Source organism: Hesperophylax consimilis, chromosome 28 (assembly GCF_061612785.1).
Source record: "Hesperophylax consimilis isolate HC1 chromosome 28, BYU_Hcon_1.0, whole genome shotgun sequence".
Lineage (NCBI taxonomy): Eukaryota > Metazoa > Arthropoda > Insecta > Trichoptera > Limnephilidae > Hesperophylax > Hesperophylax consimilis.
In genome coordinates this window covers 18,519,209-18,539,486 of record NC_142863.1, presented here as the reverse complement: position 1 = coordinate 18,539,486, position 20,278 = coordinate 18,519,209, and the positions used below count along the sequence as shown (strand labels likewise).

General features: G+C 36.7%; 1 protein-coding gene across 1 annotated transcript in view; it reads right to left on the bottom strand.

Moving 5' to 3' along the window:
* The window catches only part of LOC149410300 (uncharacterized), a 38,015-nt gene extending 24,362 nt beyond the window's left edge, over positions 1-13,653 (bottom strand). The window contains exons 1-6 of the mRNA XM_089648985.1: positions 12,588-13,653; positions 11,478-11,629; positions 9,668-10,895; positions 8,753-9,205; positions 7,412-8,660; positions 2,742-3,256 (exon numbers count right to left, since the gene is read on the bottom strand). Of these exons, the coding sequence (XP_089505111.1) occupies positions 2,742-3,256; positions 7,412-8,660; positions 8,753-9,205; positions 9,668-10,895; positions 11,478-11,629; positions 12,588-13,653 (4,663 nt within the window). The remainder of the gene's footprint in view (positions 1-2,741; positions 3,257-7,411; positions 8,661-8,752; positions 9,206-9,667; positions 10,896-11,477; positions 11,630-12,587) is intronic.
* Positions 13,654-20,278: the final 6,625 nt, after the last annotated feature.

Sequence of the window (20,278 nt, the reverse complement as noted above, 5' to 3'; positions counted from 1 at the left end):
CTTTTGTGAGATATCACCTCAGGGGCGCTTTACAGTTGATGCAGGTATTACAGAAAATATAAATATTACAAAAATAGAGTGAAGTTAAGTTAAGTAAAATGAAGTAAAGGAACAGGTGACACGAAGATAGAAGATGGAGACTCTGCAGCAAGAATCCCAGGTGGTGAAGAAACTGGTCCAGCTGCTGCAGCGAAAGAGTCCACCGCGTCCGGCAACAGTGCCAGCACGAGGTTCGTCATCCGTCCAGGTATGTGTCTGCTGCTAATAAAGCGCTGACACACTATCCTCTCACAGATACCAGACCTTGGCAGCACCGCTGTGACGTTCTACGAAGATAGAAGATGGAGACTCTGCAGCAAGAATCCTAAGTGGTGAAGGAACTGGACCAGCTGCTGCAGTAAGAGAGTCCACCGCGTCCAACAACAGCGTCCAGGTATGTATATGCTGCTAATAAAGCGCTGACACCTCACATAGATAAGAGAACCTGGCAGCACCGCTGTGACGTTTGGCAAGTCCATCATTTATCTCCATGTAATCCTGTTCCTGGTAATTGTTGAAGTGGTGCATTCTGTCCGCAATAAAAAGCGACGGTTGGGTAATAAATTGCCCTGGGCTTAGTAAAAAAAACTTGCCAGTGTCCAAGCTTGCCCAGTTTCCGAGAATTTTGTTGATAACATCTGGAGTGCATTTACCGGTCGCCGTTCGTTTCGAAAGTCCGATATTTTTGAGCAAATTTCAGAATATTCACTTTAAAACACTGCACTCAAATCACATATTATAAAGTTCTAATAATTATTAAGTTTATTTTTATTTAAGTTCAAATGTTGATGGATTGATTTTAAAAATAATTTCAAAGGGATGTTGCCTCATTTCCCTTGAAAATACTAAAAAAACACAAAGCGGTTGGAGGAAGCGTTAGGACGCGTCCTGCTGCCACGAAGGGCGCTACTACTAAATATTCTAAGACGTTCCGTATTTTTTTTTAATCGTATTTTTGAAACCCTGGTGATTTTTTTAAAATTTCAACTCGAAAAATCAGACCATTTTTTATAAACCGGAAAGACGGGACATAATTTTATATGTGCAAAAAAACGGTAATTAACTAGCCGAAAGTCATTTAAAAAGAACGTTTTCCACACGAATGTCACAAAAATGGCATGAAATTGTACGGAGTTCTGTTCATAACATCTGTCAAAACACCGCCATATTTAGCAAAAAGCATAAATATACCAAACCACCTACTCATGCAAAAAGTCAAATCAAAGGTTAAGTGGTTAAGTTCGCAGAGAACAAACAATAAATCTAGTGAACGTTAAACGTCAAATTCAAAAATTCGCCGGATATCAAAGTGTTGCCGTATAAAAAAAATAATCAGTGTGGAATTTTACAAAATTAAGGGAACACAATCGGAGACGGAACATTTTCATTCAAAATCCATCATTAAAAATAATACTATGCATTTCTAAAAAAAATTACTAACGTTTTCGTAATCTTAGTAAAAAAATCTATCCACACTTTTAGCCTTCATTTTAATTGATTCTGAAGAATTTGTTACAAATATTAAAAATGTGTCCACTTCCGAAGTTATTAATTCATCATCTAGAAAAATAAAATCTGGTACTTACCGCTAAGTCCGCTAACTTTATAGTTATACACGGGTTATAAAGTTTTAAAATCTTTGAACGTAAAATATATTAATTGTAAGGTATTGTTTTATTAATCTAAAATATAAATAACTTGCATCCCTCGTGCGGCATAATTTTATTTTTTTTAAATTCAATTATAATTTCGCCGAAATAAATTAAAATGTTAGCCTTGGGCAAAACCTCGATGAACGAGGTTGTGTCTCGCCTTAAGAATTGCTTTAGGAAGTATAGGAAGGCTGGTAATTCGCGCGGGCGCGTTAGACCTGTCCAGACCTGTCAAAAAACTTCCGAAAGAATAAGTTCTGTAACTTACTAAAATTACGTTAAGTGACTTTTGGTGTCGTTTACATTGGGAATTTGGCCAAACTCGCCTTCAAGAGCGATTTACAGGAAAAAAACTTACGAGTCTAACCCCAGCCTTAGAACATTAACAAATAACATTTGAGTTTAAACACACATACACTGGCATAATGAAGAAACTGATTAGATTACTTACCATTTCTTGTAATGAATTGAATTTGCAGCAACAGTTTTTAAGAACACTATTACTTATATTGGAACTTATTTTTTTTAACTTAGTAAACAAATAAAAGTAAACACTTTATTAATAAAGTTTAGTCGTTCCGATTGAGGTTAGGTTTTGCTAGACGCTAGACGTTAGTCGAAACAAAGCGCGCGCAAGCGTCACACGTGGTTACACGAAATGTGTCATAATAATATGAAAGGTGGCGGCAGAAGCGCGCGCCGGTGGCGGTGCGCGGTGACGCGGTAACATTCGAATTTTCGATGCGTTCGTTCCCGAATAATGCGTTTGCCGTCAAACAAAGTATTATATTAAATTAATTAAATATTGAAAGTACTTAAATAAAATTTATATTGTGACAAAAAATATATAAAAATATTATGTTTAACAATTTTAATTAGTGGTCCACCTAGGTCCTGGATGGGCCCAGGACCTAGGTAGTCATGACCCCCCCTGGGCTGGGGCCCAGGGGGGGGGTCATGACCACCGTGACCCCCCCCCCTGGATCCGCCACTGAGATTAATCCAGTGTTTTTAAAAGCCCAGCAAGAAGTCTGGCAGTGGCGGTATGGCCATGAGCTGCGGCCAGCTGTAGGGGAGTCCTGTTTTCTATATCTCTCGAGTTCATCACCGCCGCCAAATGCTTCTTGTCTCCCTGAGGAAGCACAGTGCCGCCCCGCCCCGCCATCGCAAACACATCCTCGGCTAAACGCAGCAGTCGGGTAACAGAGGGACTGCGAGAACATTGCAGAGGCGTGCGATCATCGCTTCTATTTCGACTGTTGTAGCACGCACCGTGCTCCAACAGGCAACTCACAATATCAGTGATGCCCTTCTTAGCAGCAACATGCAGAGCTGTGGAACCGTGCACTACAGTTTTAGCATTGATAAACTTATGGTAGGCACTGGGTTTGGTCTTCTTAACGTTCTGCAATAAGAAACGGACCATTTGTCCGCAAGCTCGAGACGTGGCGAGGTGCAGGGGGGTGTTCCCCTTCTGTGACACGGCAGTAGCGTCGGCTCCACTGTCCAGCAACAGCTCCATAACCTCCACCGTGGCGGCAAAGTGCAGAGCCGTTCTACCCTCGCTATCCGCAGTGTTCACATCCGATCCATTCACTATTTTTTTTTTTTTATTTTTTTTTTTTATTTAGTTACTATATTACATTTTTTTAAACATTTTTATAAGAATTATATATATTTATATGATTAATTGATATAGATTTTTATAGTCCTCCTCACTAGGAGATCCTGTGCTGAGGGGGACTAGGTTTTGAATAATTTTTCAGCGACTTCTATGGTTCGACTTCATGTTTTGGGTAAGGGTTTCCAGAAACTTCTACGACGACGATATTAAGTTACCAACTTCGCCCACATCCCCTACACTGGCTGCTTTTAGTAAATTAACATCACAAGGAGGAACATAGCCGACATCTAAATCCAAATTTAAATTTAATTGTTTATCTATAATATCAAGAAGTCCATCAAGCTTTGCGAAATCTGAATGGTTGGGGCCAAACGTGACATTCTTCGCATTCAACCCCCCCTTGTGAACCTTCAGGGCATCGTGTACATTTTTCTGATTCAGATATAGGCACTTCATAAGATTTTGAGTTTTTTTTTTATTTTTTTTTATTTATTTCATATATATCCCGTTAAACTACAGTTAAGTAGTTTGTCAAACAGGATTTTTATTACAACTTTTTACAGATTACAACTTAGACCTTAATTTATACAATAACAATAAACTTACACATTAAATCGCCTAATACAAATTATTTCTACTTAGTAGCCACGTTTTCAGCAAATATCTGACTCTATTTGGAAATTCGCATTTCTTAATATTACCAGGTAGCATATTATATATTTTAGGCACATTATACTCAAGGGTTCGCTGTCCGTATTTATTATTATGTTTAGGTACAAGCATGCCTTCATTCTTTGTGAACCTAGTATTGTGCCCATGTTCAACTTTCCTCTTATACTCAGAGTCAGATATGTGCTGAATTAATATTTTATACCACAATAAGGCCTGCACCGGCAAAACTGTTAAATTTTGATACAAAAGTGAAATGTTTCGTCTTTGCGAAAAAATATTTTTTTTAACTAGTAATTTAACGATAGAATTTTGTATTGATTGTGCGTAATTTAAATTTGTTTTGCAAGAATGTCCCCAAGTGGTTATTCCATATCTTAAAGTTGATTCCGCGAGTGACATGTAAATAATTCTTAAGGTATTCACAGGAACGAAACACTTCAATTTGTATATTCTACCCACTATCGCCCGCAGCCGTTTACAAATTTTGTGTATTTGTATGTCCCATTTAAAGTAGCAATCAACAGTCACGCCCAAATAAACATATTCGTTTACTAGCTCAATCGTTTCGCATGAGCAGGGCTGCACAATATTTTGATGGATGCAGGTAAAGTTATGAGAAATTATTTCAGGCATGATGGAAACTTTTGCATGTGGAGATCTTATGTGCATGAGTTTAGTTTTTTTTGTATTTATAATTAATCCTACGTCATGACACCATTTAATCAGAGATATAAAGTCTTCTTGCATATATTTAATCGCAGTATATAATTGTTCATCCGATATGACCAGTGCCGTGTCGTCAGCATATACAAAGTGTTTAACATGTGAGAATAGTTTACTCATTATTGATACAAATATTATATAGAGGGTGGGTCCCAAAATTGACCCCTGCGGGACACCGGCGTACATTTTTTTTTTCCCACTCAGTTTTTCAAATATTTTTACACAGATATGTCTATTAGATAGATAATTTTTAAATAAATTTAGTAGATTTCCTCTGATTCCTATTGCTTCTAGAATATTTAATAATTTTTGCGGATTAATTGTGTCAAACGCCTTGGAATTATCGATAAATAATACTAAAACATGCATTTTTTTATTTAATTCATTATTTACATAATTCGAGAAATCCTGTAATAATATTTCAGTACTCTTTTTCTTTTGAAAGCCATATTGATTTTTGTCTATAATGGAAAATTTCTGTAAGTATTTGTTTAATTTTAAAGAAATATATTTTTCAAAGATTTTTTCAAGTGCAGGCAAGATACTGATAGGTCGATAGTTTCCTATCTCTGAGTGTACTCCACCTTTGTAAATAGGTCTAATTATAGCACACTTTAGATCATCAGGTATTTCTGCTTGAATAATAAGTCTATTTACTAAGTGCGTAATAATTGGGGCTAAAATATTTATATGTTTTTTTATGTCGTGCATTCTTATACTATCCATTGCAGCAGATTTTGAGTTTTTAATTTTTTTAACAATATTTGTTATCTCCGTGATAGTTGCTTTAGGTAGGTACATACTGTGAGGTAATTCTACTGTATCAATATTAGATGCTTTAAAATCACACTTGTGCAACATATGACATATAGTATCTGAAAAATAATTCACATATTGGTTAGTTACACTTTCCACTGTCTGATCTTTTATCACATATCGCGAGATGACTTCATCACAATTGCTTTTAGTTTTTCTTCCTAAAATTTTATTTATCTCATCCCACGTTTTTTTAGTATTATTGAAACATGTTTTAAATTTATCTTTAAAAAAATATGATTTTTGTTTAGTAATTAGTTTGTTAACATTATTTCGAAAGGCCTTGTATTCATTTTCGTAATTTTTATTGGTTGGTGAATTCTTCCACCTTCGAAATAGCAAATCTCTTTTTTTAATTTTCTCTAAAATATCAGTAGTTATCCAATTTTTGATCCTGTTTGGTCTTTTATTCGGTTTTTTCAGGAATGATACTGTGCATCTTTCGTATAGGTTAATAAAATTGTTTTTAATTTTTTGATACAGTGTAATACTGTCTTGTTCATCAAGTAAGGAATTCCAATTTATTTTATGTATTTGGCTGTCTATACGTTTTTGGGACAAAACAATAATCTCCTTCGCAATGTTTAAAGGTTCCTTTTGCTCGTCATATTTAATATTAACTGCGACCATGTAATGATCTGCTATAGCAATCTCGCATACGCACGCTGATAACGCGTCCACTTGTTTATGCCCGTTATTGTACCTAACATAAATGTGATCGATGCATGAGCGTGTAACGCGTCCGTCTACAATTGCTTCTCTAGTCACGCCGTCTATACACTTGATTAAGTAATTGCTAGCTAGAATATTTTCATATGAGATTACAGCAGGATCTTGGTAATTCATCAAATTTAGATTAACATCCCCAAAGAACAAAACATTATCGAGAGGATCTATGAAACTTGTCAAAACAGATGTTATTTCCCCAATAAATGATTGTTTGCTAAGATTCGGCGGTCGATATATTGCTAAAATACTAATATTTTCTTTATTTGGAAGAGTAATTACACCGAATACATTTTCAAAATAAAACGATTCTAGTTGTTTTTGTTTGAATACAATATTATTCCGAACATATAGTAGAATGCCCCCACCTGACTTGTTAGTGCGGCAATAGTTATAGCATGTGTAGCCCGGTATCTCATATAAATCAATAAGGTCAGTTTGTATGGAAGTTTCGCATAGCATTAAAATGTCTACAAACTCCCAGCAACTATTTAAGTATACATGTAATACATCCCAATATTTACATATTGATCTAATATTAACTTGGATGCAAATTAAATCTCCTATCTCACTTTTACGTTTCATTTTTACCCATTGATTCAAATTGTTTGTTCTTATAAAGTCCACTTCACAGTCATCTTCTATATAATTATTTAAAGCCATAGTCGATGGTTGCCAAGTCCCTGGATAGTGCTGCTTGATAAGCTGGGCATTCCTTGTCTCCCGTCGGGTGGTCCGCGGCCTTACCGAACCTCGTGCATGTTGCACATACCGGCTTGGCTTCAGCGCTTGGGCACGATTCACGTCCGTGTCCTTCCTTGGCGCAGTGAGCGCATCTTGGTTTTTCCTTACAAAATTTGAATGAATGTCCAGTCATCTGGCAATTAGAGCACACAGTAAGCCCTATAAAATCTCGTACACGGCACACCGTCCAATCCACGAATACCCGTTCCTGTTCTACTAACAGATGACGTAGCTTAGCCGGAACCTCATACACTCGATGACAGGTTGAGCCAGATCGAGCGCCAGCCAAATGGCTGAGTCGGCAATTCGAAATCATCTCTCCAGTGTCCATTTGCTCCATGTTTGGAATTCCAGCTAAAGCGCTATTCAGGAAGCTCTCATCGGATAACTCTCTAGGTACATTGAAAAATATTACCTAGTATAAACAGAGTCACTGTGATTGAGTCCAAACACATTCTTCTGAATAGCTAATGTTTCCTGAAGGATTTTCAAAGCTTCATCATAATTATTTTGCCTCATAAGAACAGTTGCCATATTGCGCCTGGCTCTGAGAGTCTCGGAGTGATTCAGTCCTTGAATCATTTTTCTAGTTTCGTAAACGGTTTGATATATAGCAAAGGCTTCATCGTGCTTTCCTTGACCATTCAACACCATGGCAATGTTATTTTGAAGACGCAGAGTGTCATGGTGATGGGAACCTAAGGTGTTTTTATATCTTTTATAAACTTGCATGTTCAAGCACAAGGCGTCTTCGAGTTTCCCAAGGGCATGAAGCACAAGCCCTGCGTGGGTTTTAGTAAGCATTAGTTGCTCATGCCCTTCCCCCAGCACTTCCTGTTGCCACAGCATAACTTCCTGGAACATGTCCCAGGCCTCCGTGTTCCTTCCAAGCCGGTGTAATAATAAAGCCACGGTACTCCTGGTCTCCAGGGAGACGGGGTCGTGAGGACCAAATGCTTCCACTCTCTTCCTACAGATATCTTCCAACATGGGCATGGCTTCAAAATATTTACTTTGCTTGTACAATGCTACAGCTATTTCATATTGGATGTCCAGCGTTCCCGGATTATCCTCTCCCAAAATTTCGATTCTCTCATCAAGCAGATGTTTTAAAATATGTATGGCTTCTGTAAACCTTTCAAGCATTAACATTGTTTCCACCGTGTATAATGAGTCTGGAACATTTGCCTGTGAAACCTGCTTTAATTGTTCTATCTCGGGGAAACCACATTTCATAGCAACAACCACAAGTGTATTGCCATTGGTGTCGCAAGCCCTCATCACCGCCTTTATGATTTCTACATCCATTATTTTGGATATTTCTTTAATTACCTTAATATCACAGGTGTGTACTTTCTTGAAAAAAAGTGCAACTATTTGCAGCAAAGATACGATATCATTTTGTGTTGCTAAATCTAAAGGAGTCTTCATATTGTCCGCCTTGAGGTCGTATGCTGCGCCATTTTTCAACAAAGATTGAACTATTCCCGGATGAGAGTATTTGGATGCGTAATGCAGAGGAGAATTGCCGCCCTTCCCGACAGCATTGGGATTGGCTTTGCTCTTTAATAAAATGTCACACACCTCTTGAAAGCCCTTCCAGGAGGCGATGTGTAAAAGTGTTGCATTATCAGAACTCTTTGCATCCATATATTTTTCCAAGTCTTTAACCAAAAAGCCAACCATCGAAACATCATTTTTTTGACGGCCTTAAACAGTTTTCCAATTGACTCCAACACTTCTTTAATATCTCGACTTTTAGTCAAATCTGCAGGGGTTCTACCAAGTTTGTCCATGGCATTATACACTGCACCGCTATTCAATAAAAAATTGACCATCTCTGAGTATCCCTGTTGGGCAGAGCAGTGAATAGGCATGGATCCGTTTAAATCAGTGGAATTAATATTGACACGTTTGTCTATCAAGTATTGAGCCACAGCTAGCTGCCCTCCTGCAGCGGCGCAATGCATCATGGTCCAGCCGGCGGATCCCGGATCATCAATACTCATCCCAAGCTCCAGGAAGAAAGCCAAAATGTGATGATGGCTGTCTCTAGCGGCTATGTGAATTGGTTTAGAACCTAGAATGTTTCTAGAATTTACATCTGCTCCTCTGTCTATCAAGAGTTTTATTACTTCAAGATTACCTGCTTGAGCCGCGATGTGAAGCAAAGTCCAGTTTTCTGGGCCTCTCTCGTTAATCCTAGAACCTACTTGTTGCAATAATATTGAGGTATTTTGAATTTGGGATTTAAGAATTGCCATCTCTAATGGAGATCTATTCTTCGAATCTCTGATATTAGAGTTTGCTCCCCAGTAAAGTAATCTCTCCATTACGTACGAATTGTTCAACTGGATCGCGAAATACAGCGGTGATAAATTAGGATCCAGGGGATTTACATTAGCTCCATTTTCTAGTAAAACTTCGACAAACTCATTATGTCCTAACGACATTGCAATGAGTAAAGGTGAACCGTTTTGTAAGCAATCTGTAACTTTAATACCCCTTTTTATCAGCGCCCTGGCTATTGACTCATCACCACTTAAAGCAGCCGTGCATAAGAGGTTTGATTCATCTCGATCCGTAATATTTATGTCAACATCTTTATTCTTCAACAAAGTATCAACTACAAGTCTATGTCCTGCTTTAATTGCAGATAACAGAAGTTGACCTCCACCAACATTAACATCGGCTCCTTTGGCAATCAATATGTCCAACAAGTCCTTATTGTTATTCCTTGCTGCGCCGCATAATACAGACAGACCAGTAGAATCCAAGTGGTTCACGTTCGCTCCATACTTCAACAATATTTCAACAGCCGCCTTGTGATTTCCACTGACAGCCAGTTGCAACGCAGTAATACCACCATCGGCCTGGGCATCAACATCCGCCTTTCCCTGAAGCAATGCTTCTACCACTAAACTGTTTCCAGCAAACGACGCAAGGTGCAATGCTGAGCAACCAAGCTCCCCTTTCTCATTAACATCGGCTCCATACTTCAGCAGCATTTGAATGCTTTTCTCGTTGAAAGTTTTAGCAGCGGCTTCGTGCAATGGTGTACAATGACGATTATTTTTACATTGTATTTTAGCTATTTTTTTAATCAAAGCCTCTGAAATAGCTTCATGACCATTTCTAGCACTGAGATGCAGAGCTGTGGAACCTTCTTTGTCTACAGAATTTACATTAGCTCCGGCAGCTAGCAAAATGTCTACCACTTGCTGGTGACCTCCTAGTGCAGCCAGGTGCAGTGCCGTCTCTTGATCTCTGTTTTGGCCATGAATGTCGACTCCCCTTTGGATTAAAGACTCTATAACAGAATTATTGCCAAACCAGGCAGCAACGTGTAATGCCGTTGATCCTGTTTTTTCTTCTCTGCTATCCGCCAGAGCTCCATTCTCCAACAGGAGGTCAACTATATCTGCGTGTCCACTCTCGGCGGCAAAGTGAAGTGGGGTGAAGCCATCATTTCTTCTAGCATTGACATTAGCTTTATATTTTAACAGTAGCTCTACGATGAATGCGTTGCCATTAGAAACAGCTGTGTGGAGGGGGGTGTTATTGTATGTCACGTCTCCGTTATTAACAAAAGCTCCTTTCTTCAAGAGAATCTTGACGGTCTCTTCGTGGTTGTTTTCTACCGCAAAGTCTAATGGATATTGCCCCTTCGGCTCCCTAAGATTCACATGAGCCCCCTTCTCTAGTAGAGCTTTAACAACTTCTTGGTGACCATTCAAAGCTGCCAGGTGCAATGGTAAGGCACCTAGGCTAGTCTTAGCATTGACTTCAGCTTCATGTAGCAGCAAGTACTGTACCATTTCTACATGACCGAATTCTGCGGCTGTGTGAAGGGAAGTAAAGCTCCCGGTAACATTATTTTCATCCACAGTAGCAACTTTCTCCAAGAGGATTTTGACCACATCTAAATAATTGTTCATCACCGCATAATACAAAGGAGAAAATCCTCCATTATCTTTAATATTTTTATGGGCTCCCAGTGAAAGTAGTGTCACAACAGTTTTCTTGTGGCCATTTCGGGAAGCCAAGTGTAACGGTGTCCTTCCGGCATCATCAACTTGATTAATTGCAATTCCCATTTCGGTCACTAAGAATTTCACAGCGACATCTCGACTAAAGGTTGCGGCTACGTGCAGGGCGGTGTGACCGTTGACATCTCTCGATTCAGTGTTAATCATTTTCTGTTTAGTCAAAAATTTGATAGTTTTTATATTTGGTCCCCGCGCAGCGTAGTGTAGCGTAGTTGACAAATCTCTATTTCTTGAACATATATCAGTTCCTCCCGCGATTCCTAATTCGAATTTCTCAAAGTTTCCGTCAAGCAGAGACTTCCACATTTCCTCCTGTTTATTAAGAATGGATAAGCCCCGCTCGTATCTCCGTCTCAATTGTTTTATATTATGTTTTAAAATATTCCCTATTTTACAGTTCAATAAAAGGTCTTTGTTTTCAGTAAGTTTTACGGCATTTAGGAGCACAGCGGACCAAGCATCAGTTGGCAGAATGTCTACCAAGGCGTTCCCGTGAGCCAAATGGTTGCGTAAGCACTTGCCGCTTAACAGAGGCATGTCCCCATCTAGATACAGCCCATTGTTGGGAACACACTTGGAGCTATCTAAAAGGGACACAATATCAAGCACTAGACCTTCTACCATAAATCTATTTGTTATATTATCTTTGTAGAGTAAAGAAAAACGGTCATTTAAATGATCGCACATTCTATGACTTTGTACGATTTTCCCAAGTTCAGTTAATTTCTGAGTGAGTTGTTTACTAATTATCTCCCCACTGTTTTTAACACTTTTGCATTTTTTCTGTCCTAGGTCATTTTTATTGAATTCGTCCAAAAATAATTGTCTACCATATACATCAATATATTTAATATTACCCTTGTCAAATAATCCAGTAAGATAAATTTTGGCTATCAAAAATTTTATTTGAACGGCAATCTCTGGTTTAATTCTCATAGACACGCTGTTATAAAATTTGGATAATAGGTCGGCTAGTAAACAATCTCTTTCAATTCCAATACAATTTTCTTGAGATGAAAACTTGTTTATGGCTTTACTAACTGTAAATTTCATGGTCCTCATTACATTGACATTTATTTCTCTACTCTTTCTATTTAAAACGTCAGAAAAAAAATCTATTGATTTCAAAGTGGAAAAGTCTATCATTGTCAAATTTCGTTGTATTTTGGATGTTTCAAGGACATTTTTTATGTCAGCAAACAGCTTCTGTTCATATGCAGTAGTATCTACTACTTTTATAATAATGTCTACAATCAAATCTTCAATTTTTCGGTGACCTCTTGTAACAGAATCTGTTTCTTGTACATCCGCAATGTCAACATTACGAAAGACATTTGAAATTTCATGAAATTCATCTGCACTGTCAGAATTGGTGAGTGGTCATCAAAAACTTTATTTTTTTAACTTTACTGGAGTATGTTATGTCAGTGATGACAGATGCAATCTTTTTAATGTCATTTTGAATGTTAGAATATAGTACAGGGTCTTCTGACTCTAGGTGTGGATGAGATAGAGAGTTGCGTAAGTCCTTTAACACTTTACTGGTTTCTTTGGGTGCAGAGAGGAGGAGAAGATCACTCACGGCTGGGGGGAGCTTGGGGCTGTCCAATGTGTTCTTCAGATGTTCTCCCGTCACCTGGAGGGCTCTCTTGATAGTCAACTGACCGAGTCTAGTAGCAGGGTCTGCCAGCAAGGCCGCGTCTAGATATGTGTTTATAATGTGGAGCGAAGAAATGTCTCTCACCTGCTTATAGTCAGCGTACAAGTGTGGGTATCTGCTGCTGATGTCATCGGCAGTCTTCTCGCGACTAAGAATCACCGATTTCCGAAGTTCCCAGATATCTGTAGACTCAATGTGTTCCTTTAACTCTTGCAAAGCAAAAGCGAACGTGTTCAATTCCTTTAGTAATCTCTCTTTCCTCAGTACGGACAGATAAAATAAATTTAATTCTTGTCTCCGAATGTGGGCGGACACAAAGCTCACCAAGCAGAACTCCATTTCTTCCCAGGGCAAAATATTGTAAGTCGACTTCAAATGCTGTTTCAGTATATGGATATTCTGAGCTATAAACTTGGCTGTGTATAAAAAGTGACTGTCCACGTCTGTATAAGTATTAACTTGCGCTATATTTTCCACAAGCATTTGGATGCGTTCTTGGATATCAGCCATGGAAGTGGCAGGAAGCGCTTCATCGCCTTTGAAGAAGAAACGTAGATCGAGTAACTTGTATTGTACAAACAGGTGCATTTCCTCTGACAAGAGGACATTGATCAAAAGTAATTCCTCGTAAGACTCGGAGAGGAGTCGCTCCGAGAGTTCAGTAGTTACTGACCCGAGAAGTGTGCGGAGGAGCTCCACATTACTGAAGCGGATGGCATCATGTCCTTCATCTTCTATCTCCACTGAAAACTGGCGGGAAACAACAACTGCACCATCAGAGGTGTCGTCCTTCAATAAAAACTTCAATAAGTCAGCCCTGTTGTGCTTGCAAGCCAAGGTGATGAAAGGGAAGGAGGGAGAGTCCATCCCCCGGAGCCGTCTCAGGTCTGCGCGGGACCGGCAGGCCAGGAGAGCTGACTCTAATTGATGATTTTTTTCTGCTTCCATTGTCAGTCACACTACGAATACACTTCAACAAAATGGTAAATATTAACCTGACCGCTGCACTTTTAATAGGCACAGATTATGGTAATTACACTTCGTTTTAACCTGTTCTTTGTGTCACATCCGAAATGACTCTGATATCTGATTGTACCAAAATTATACAATGATCGCACTAGTACAAACGTGATAAAAACTTAACGCGCCAAAGAGTAAAATCTGACTGTCATAAGTTTTGTTTTTGTTCTGGTTTTATAGGTTAGCGTCGTTGACGGATGCAAAAACGCAAGACTCTCAAACAGTTCTACCATATCATGATATAATTTTTCAATTGCCTTCTAATTTTTTAATTGATATGTTTTTTTTCATTATAAATTAAGAATTAAAGAAGAATGTGAATACCGCACTTGAGTCCCAGTTGTTAAATTCAGTGGGACTATGGCACCTCCAATCGGGGTTTTGAGGCAATGTGGAGAGGAAGAAGTTGGTGGAAAGGAAGGTGAGGAAGTATCTGTCTATTCGGATCCGGTATCTGGTCACATAACACAACTGAAGCGCTACTTTAATCAACTATTCGATTCGGAATGGAAGTTTACCAGGACACTACTGAGACCACCATGCAGTCTGAAACCTGCGGTATTGCAAAATGGCACAAATTAAGTTAATAATGTTCATTGCGCTTTTAGGGATTTGACCCTCGACCACGGGGGTCGTTCCATGTTCTAATTTATATTTGCTATTTATTTGATTTTATAAAAAAATAACATTTCAGCCAACGAAATAAAGTAATTATATTATATTGTTCTAAAATATATATTTCGTACTCAGTTTGTTTCATTATCTACCTTTAATAATCATGAAATGTAAAAGCCTCAAATGAAAGAATAAAAAAAAAAACCCCTTTGAATAGTTGACATTATGACACTATTTTCATTAATAGATATATTAAAAAAAAATGTTAAATTATATTATTTTGTTTAAAATGAGGATTGAACCTTCCTCCCCAGTGTTCGAGTCAACTGTGCTAACAACTGAACCAAATCCCGATTGTAGGACCGATATTTATTTCGAATATCAACTGCTGTAATGTTTTCCAATTTTAGAGAAATGCGTATATTTGTATTGCCACCAAAAGTTGATAGAATGCATTGTAATCGATAACGAGTCTGTCTGGTGAGTTTCAGCTCGATCGGATGTGGAGGTGTAGGTTAATTTCCGCTTCCGAGATTTGCATTAATTCATTACCGAAAACATATGTGAAATTCGAATAGATTCAACTTTAAATAAGAAACAAAAAACTGTTTTACTATGTAGTATAATTTTTTTTTACTATGTAGTTTAAATGTGTTTTACTATGTAGTATAAATGTGTTTTACTATGTCGTATAAATGTGTTTTACTATGTCGTATAAATGATTAAAATTGAGATATCTTTGGATCTACTTTATAAACGTAATAAATCTAGACATTGAAATATTAGTTGTTTTATAAACAAATAAAAAGATTACTGAAAAATTATTTCTAAATAGTAACAAAGTCGCCATCCGCGTCTGTCTGTTTGTGTTCTTTATTCTTTTAAACTACGAAACGGATTTTGATAGAGATTTCATTGTCATTTGAAGAAATACTTCTTTAAGATTTACATATACATAAAACGTTTATAGAAAGTAGAGAAACGTCGAGCACGTCAGCTAGTGCTATAATATTTTAGACTGATTTTGCTGGTAGCAAGAATACTTAGATTAAATATAGTATCTAATTAATGAATAGCAAATAATTGGAGAATTCAACTACGCCAACCCAACAAACCTATGTTTTTTCAAACGATAACATTTTTAAATTTCACGTTAAATGATTTATTTTAATTCATTTAATGAATATATTTTATTTGTTAGAAATCAACAGCTTGTGTGAAACAAAGATAGAATACACATATGAATTTAGTTATTATACGGATACGAGGTTTTCGTATAAATGCGTAGGTATTTAAAAAAAATGCCAAAATATTGCGTTCATGTATCAATTTGTGGAATAATTAATAATTTCTATTGATTGATTGAAGGTGATTATTTATTGCGTAGCCGTTTAGTTAGACAGTGATTACGAATAAGATAACACGTATATTTTATTGCAAAACCACAATCTTTAATAACATTTTATAGTAAAATACTTACTTTATTTATCGTCATTTTTATTTATTTATTTTTAATTTAAGTACATAATACGGGCATGGTACCCAAAAATTTATATACATGGATGTTTAAATACATAATAATAACAAAATGATAATAACAAAAATAGTAACAAACGGAAAATGTAAGTAATATTAATATTAATCTATTATAATAATATGTAAGCTAAATATGCAAGTATATAACAAATAAGAATGGGTAAAAGGTAAATAAAAATATGTTCATAAACGATTTGTTATTATCACACCTGTACTGGTGAGACACTGATTAGGTAGGTACAATGTAGCTTCTCTTTAAATAAAGGGCTTCATCACAATATCAGCTTAATATGATTAAAGGTAATACATTTTTTTTGAAGTGTTTAAATTGGTCATTAAAAATGTCTATTTCATTATTAGAGCCATGTATAATGTTATAATTTCTTAATGTTCGCGGTACAGGGGAAAAATATCCTGTATTTGTGTGGTAGGCTTTAATATAGAAAATGTCTTTCATCCTCCTTGTTGATTTTCTTGATGGTATATTGATGTTAATTTGGGATAAAATGTTTGGTGTATCAACTGATGCATGTATAATTTTGTGTAGGAGCAGTACGTCAGAAAGTTTACGTCTGACCGTCAGTGAGTGTAGTTTATAGTGCAAAATTCGGTCATTATATGTATAACAGTTTGAGAATCGTTGGATCGCGGGAGTCCCCGATATTGGGATAAAACATTGTGTGAGTAATGCATTGAGTAGGATGTGTGAGTCATGTATTAATGACACATACATACATGCAAGTAATGTATTGGCCATAAATAAACCACTCGCAGATAAACAGTAAAAATAGAACAGTAAAAATATTGAGACAGTGTTGCCAATACACATGTTCAAAAATACCCAAACTAGATGTTCAAAATCCCCAAATTAGGGAAAACAAAACGACAGCTCTTTATAATTCGTACCTCCGAAAGTTAACAAACAATTATTTACTATTTTGTCAATAATACTTAAATAGAAAATTTGTTAGTCAATTGTTTTGAAAGAAAACGAAATTGTTTGCAGTACATTTTCATTTTTTGTTTTTGTTTTAAAAGAAAGACAAACATTCCCGGGTTACGAATAACATGACAATATTTTAAACTCTCCTACTACCACCACAGTAAGCTGAAAATGTTGCTTGTGTTGTGATGGAGGACTTATCCAGCCGAGGAATTGAACACACCACGTTTGGGTGGACCCTAACGCGATGTCAACTCGGCCACCGACCGGTATTTGTAAATGTAAATATTATTTTTCAATTGGGTTGGATATTCAAGAAATTATTGACTTCAGTTTTCTTATTGTAGAATCCCCTCATTAAGGTTTTCCCCATAAAATAGTCAATCGGTTTAAATTCCTATGAATTCCCGCCGTTTGGAGAATTCCCCGCGAACTGGCAGCCCTGAGTATAGATGTAGATGGTAGAAAATCGTGTCTTCGGAACAATGTCTTATATGCGATATTGAACTCTAAAATACAATTTTTAAGAGCTCAATATCGCATGACAATAATGTGTCAGTTGAAACTTTTGTTGCACAAAATGTTTGTTTACTGTTAACAGGTCTGTCATACTTCGTGACGTCATCATAAGCCGTGTCATTGAACATTGCCAGGTTATTTCATCATTTTTGTTATTGATTTGTCGCTTGTTTCTTGCGAGCACGATGTATAAAAAATCACTTTCGGATGTACCGATACGATTACAGTTGAGTGGAGTCACAGACATAGGAATTAATTCATATGTCTATGAGTGGAGTGCATTTGGTAATGGCAGCATCCGAGAGAAATCCGAGGGAGAGAGACATTTTTTTTCACGTTGGCGCGCTTTTACAATCACAACGAAATGGCAGAGATAATGGTGACCGGATAAATCATCAAAATGATAATTCATCACATCTTTAAAAAGTTATATAAAGTCATGGAAATTGATGAAACAAAAAAATTATTAACTGGGTTATGTAGGTTAGGTTAGGTTTAATTTTTTTTCATCCTTTTTAATGACTTTATATCACTTTTTAAAGGTGTGTTGAATTGTCACTGTGTTGAGATATCATGGAACCAGAGATAATATACAGTACGATAACCTGGTGGGTCACTTGAGATTAATAATTTAAAACAAGAACCTCCAAGGTAGAGAAGAAAATATTTTAACAGCTAAAGATAAAGTCAAAGCATTTCATGCGAAAATTCATTTTTGGTCAACCTCTCTACAACATAATATATTTTAGTCTTTTCCATGTGTTCAGAAGACTGTTGAAGAAAATGCAACAGACCAATCACTTGTGGTAAGGGTTGACATTCCTTGCATGATACAGAGCTTGCATAATTTGCAAGAGAATCTATGGCGATGCACTACGTCGTGTAATATTTTAAATTGAGCCGCTATCAATAACAACCCTTACGTAGATGGCGATAACATCTACGTAAGGGAAACACCATCCGCCTGTTTTGATTTATGCAAGAAAAAAACATGGCAAAAAAGTGCCTTTTATTTTATTTTGTGGATGTTCAGGCATATTTATCTATTTTTTTTTCGATAATTTTATAAATAAATTAATTTTCCACAATATAAAATAAAATCATAACCGAAAATGGATTCGTAAGTAGGAGATTTTGAACTTTAAGGCAGTTTTCATAGGCCTTTACATTATTTTTATCTGGGCTTATAAAAAAACTTATCTAAAAAATACTCGATTATTTCAAAGGCCAAGATGTATTCTACTCGTAGTATTTAATTAAAGCATCTGAAACATTTCTAGGCGACCAAATTTTCAAACAAAAAACACATGATTTTGCATTACTACGTATGGCATCGCCTTAATATACTTTCCAGATTTGCACTCTGAAGCTGACAATTGGCGAAGATTGATTTTAAACCCTTTCTTGGATAAATCAATAGAACTGGCTGATCTCACCACAAATATGAAAGAAAATCTTATAGATTTAGCTAAATGGCATTTCATTCTCAAAGTGTTGACGTGTTTTGGATGAAAAGAAAAGAAGAGTATCCAGAGCTGGCAAGGGAAGCTCTAAAGTTATAAGTGCCATTTGCCAGTTCATACTTATGTGAACTGACATTCTCATTCAATGGTGGACATTCAGGCTAAAAAGAGAATCAGACTTCACTAAGAAAATGATTTGATTATTAACATATCAAGAATAATGCCACGATATGAAATATTTTTTAAAAATAAACAAGCTTTTCCTTCTGCCTGAAATAGTGTTTTTTATTGTATTTAGAACCTCGCCCTTTTCCTTTTGCCGGCGACCCACAGATTGAAAAACACTGCTCTAAATGATTCCAAAATTTCAGCCCTTTCGGTGCCTTAGAACCAGTAAAAATGGCTTTTAAGTTCGAACCCAAGTCTTCAAATGATATCCGTAAGAATTATGATTTATCCAGAAATGCAACTTATTGCAAATATTGTTAAGTACTGATTTTGCTTGAGACAATGATTTTAACAATGATTTCAAAATTTCAGCCCGTTCGGCGCCGTAGAGCCAGAAAAAGTGCCTTTTAAAGTTCCAACCTACGTCTTGCAATAGTGCCCGTAAGAATGATGATTTTTCTAGAAATACAACTTTTTTTTAAATTGTTGGAATTTAAACCATGATTCTAAAATTTCAGCCCGTTCGGCGCCATAGAGCCAGAAAAGTGCCTTTTCAAGTTCGAACCCAAGTCTAACAGTGCCCATAGGAATAATGATTTTTGCACAAATGAAACCAAATTTTTGACTGATTTCGTTTAAGACCACGATTCCAAAATTTCAGCCCGTTTGGTACCATAGAGCCTGAAAAAATGGCTTTTAAATTTCGAACCCAAGTCTGAAAACAGTGCCCATAGGAAAGATGATTTTTGCACAAATGAAACTTTATGCAAATTTTTGACTGATTTCGTTTAAGACCACGATTCTTATCACGATTCCAAATTTTCAGCCCGTTTGGTACCATAGAGCCTGAAAAACTGGCTTTTAAATTTCGAACCCAAGTCTGGAAACAGTGCCCATAGGAAAGATGATTTTTGCAGAAATGAAACTTTATGCAGATTTTTGACTGAATTAGTTTAAGACCATGATTCTTATCACGATTCCAATATTTCAGGCCGTTTGGTACCATAGAGCCTGAAAAAATGGTTTTAAAAGTTCGAACTCAAGTCTGAAAACAGTGCGTATAGGAATGATGATTTTTGCAGAAATGAAACTTTATGCACCTTTTGTGACTGATTTCTATTCGAACTATGATTCTTATCACGATTCCAATATTTCAGCCTGTTTGGTACCATAGAGCCATATAAATTGGCTTTTCATGTTCGAACCCAAGTCTGAAAGTAGTGCCCATAGCAATGATGACTTTAACTGAAATGCAACTTTATGCAGATTTTGTGACTGATTTTGTTTTGGACCATGATTCTTATCACGA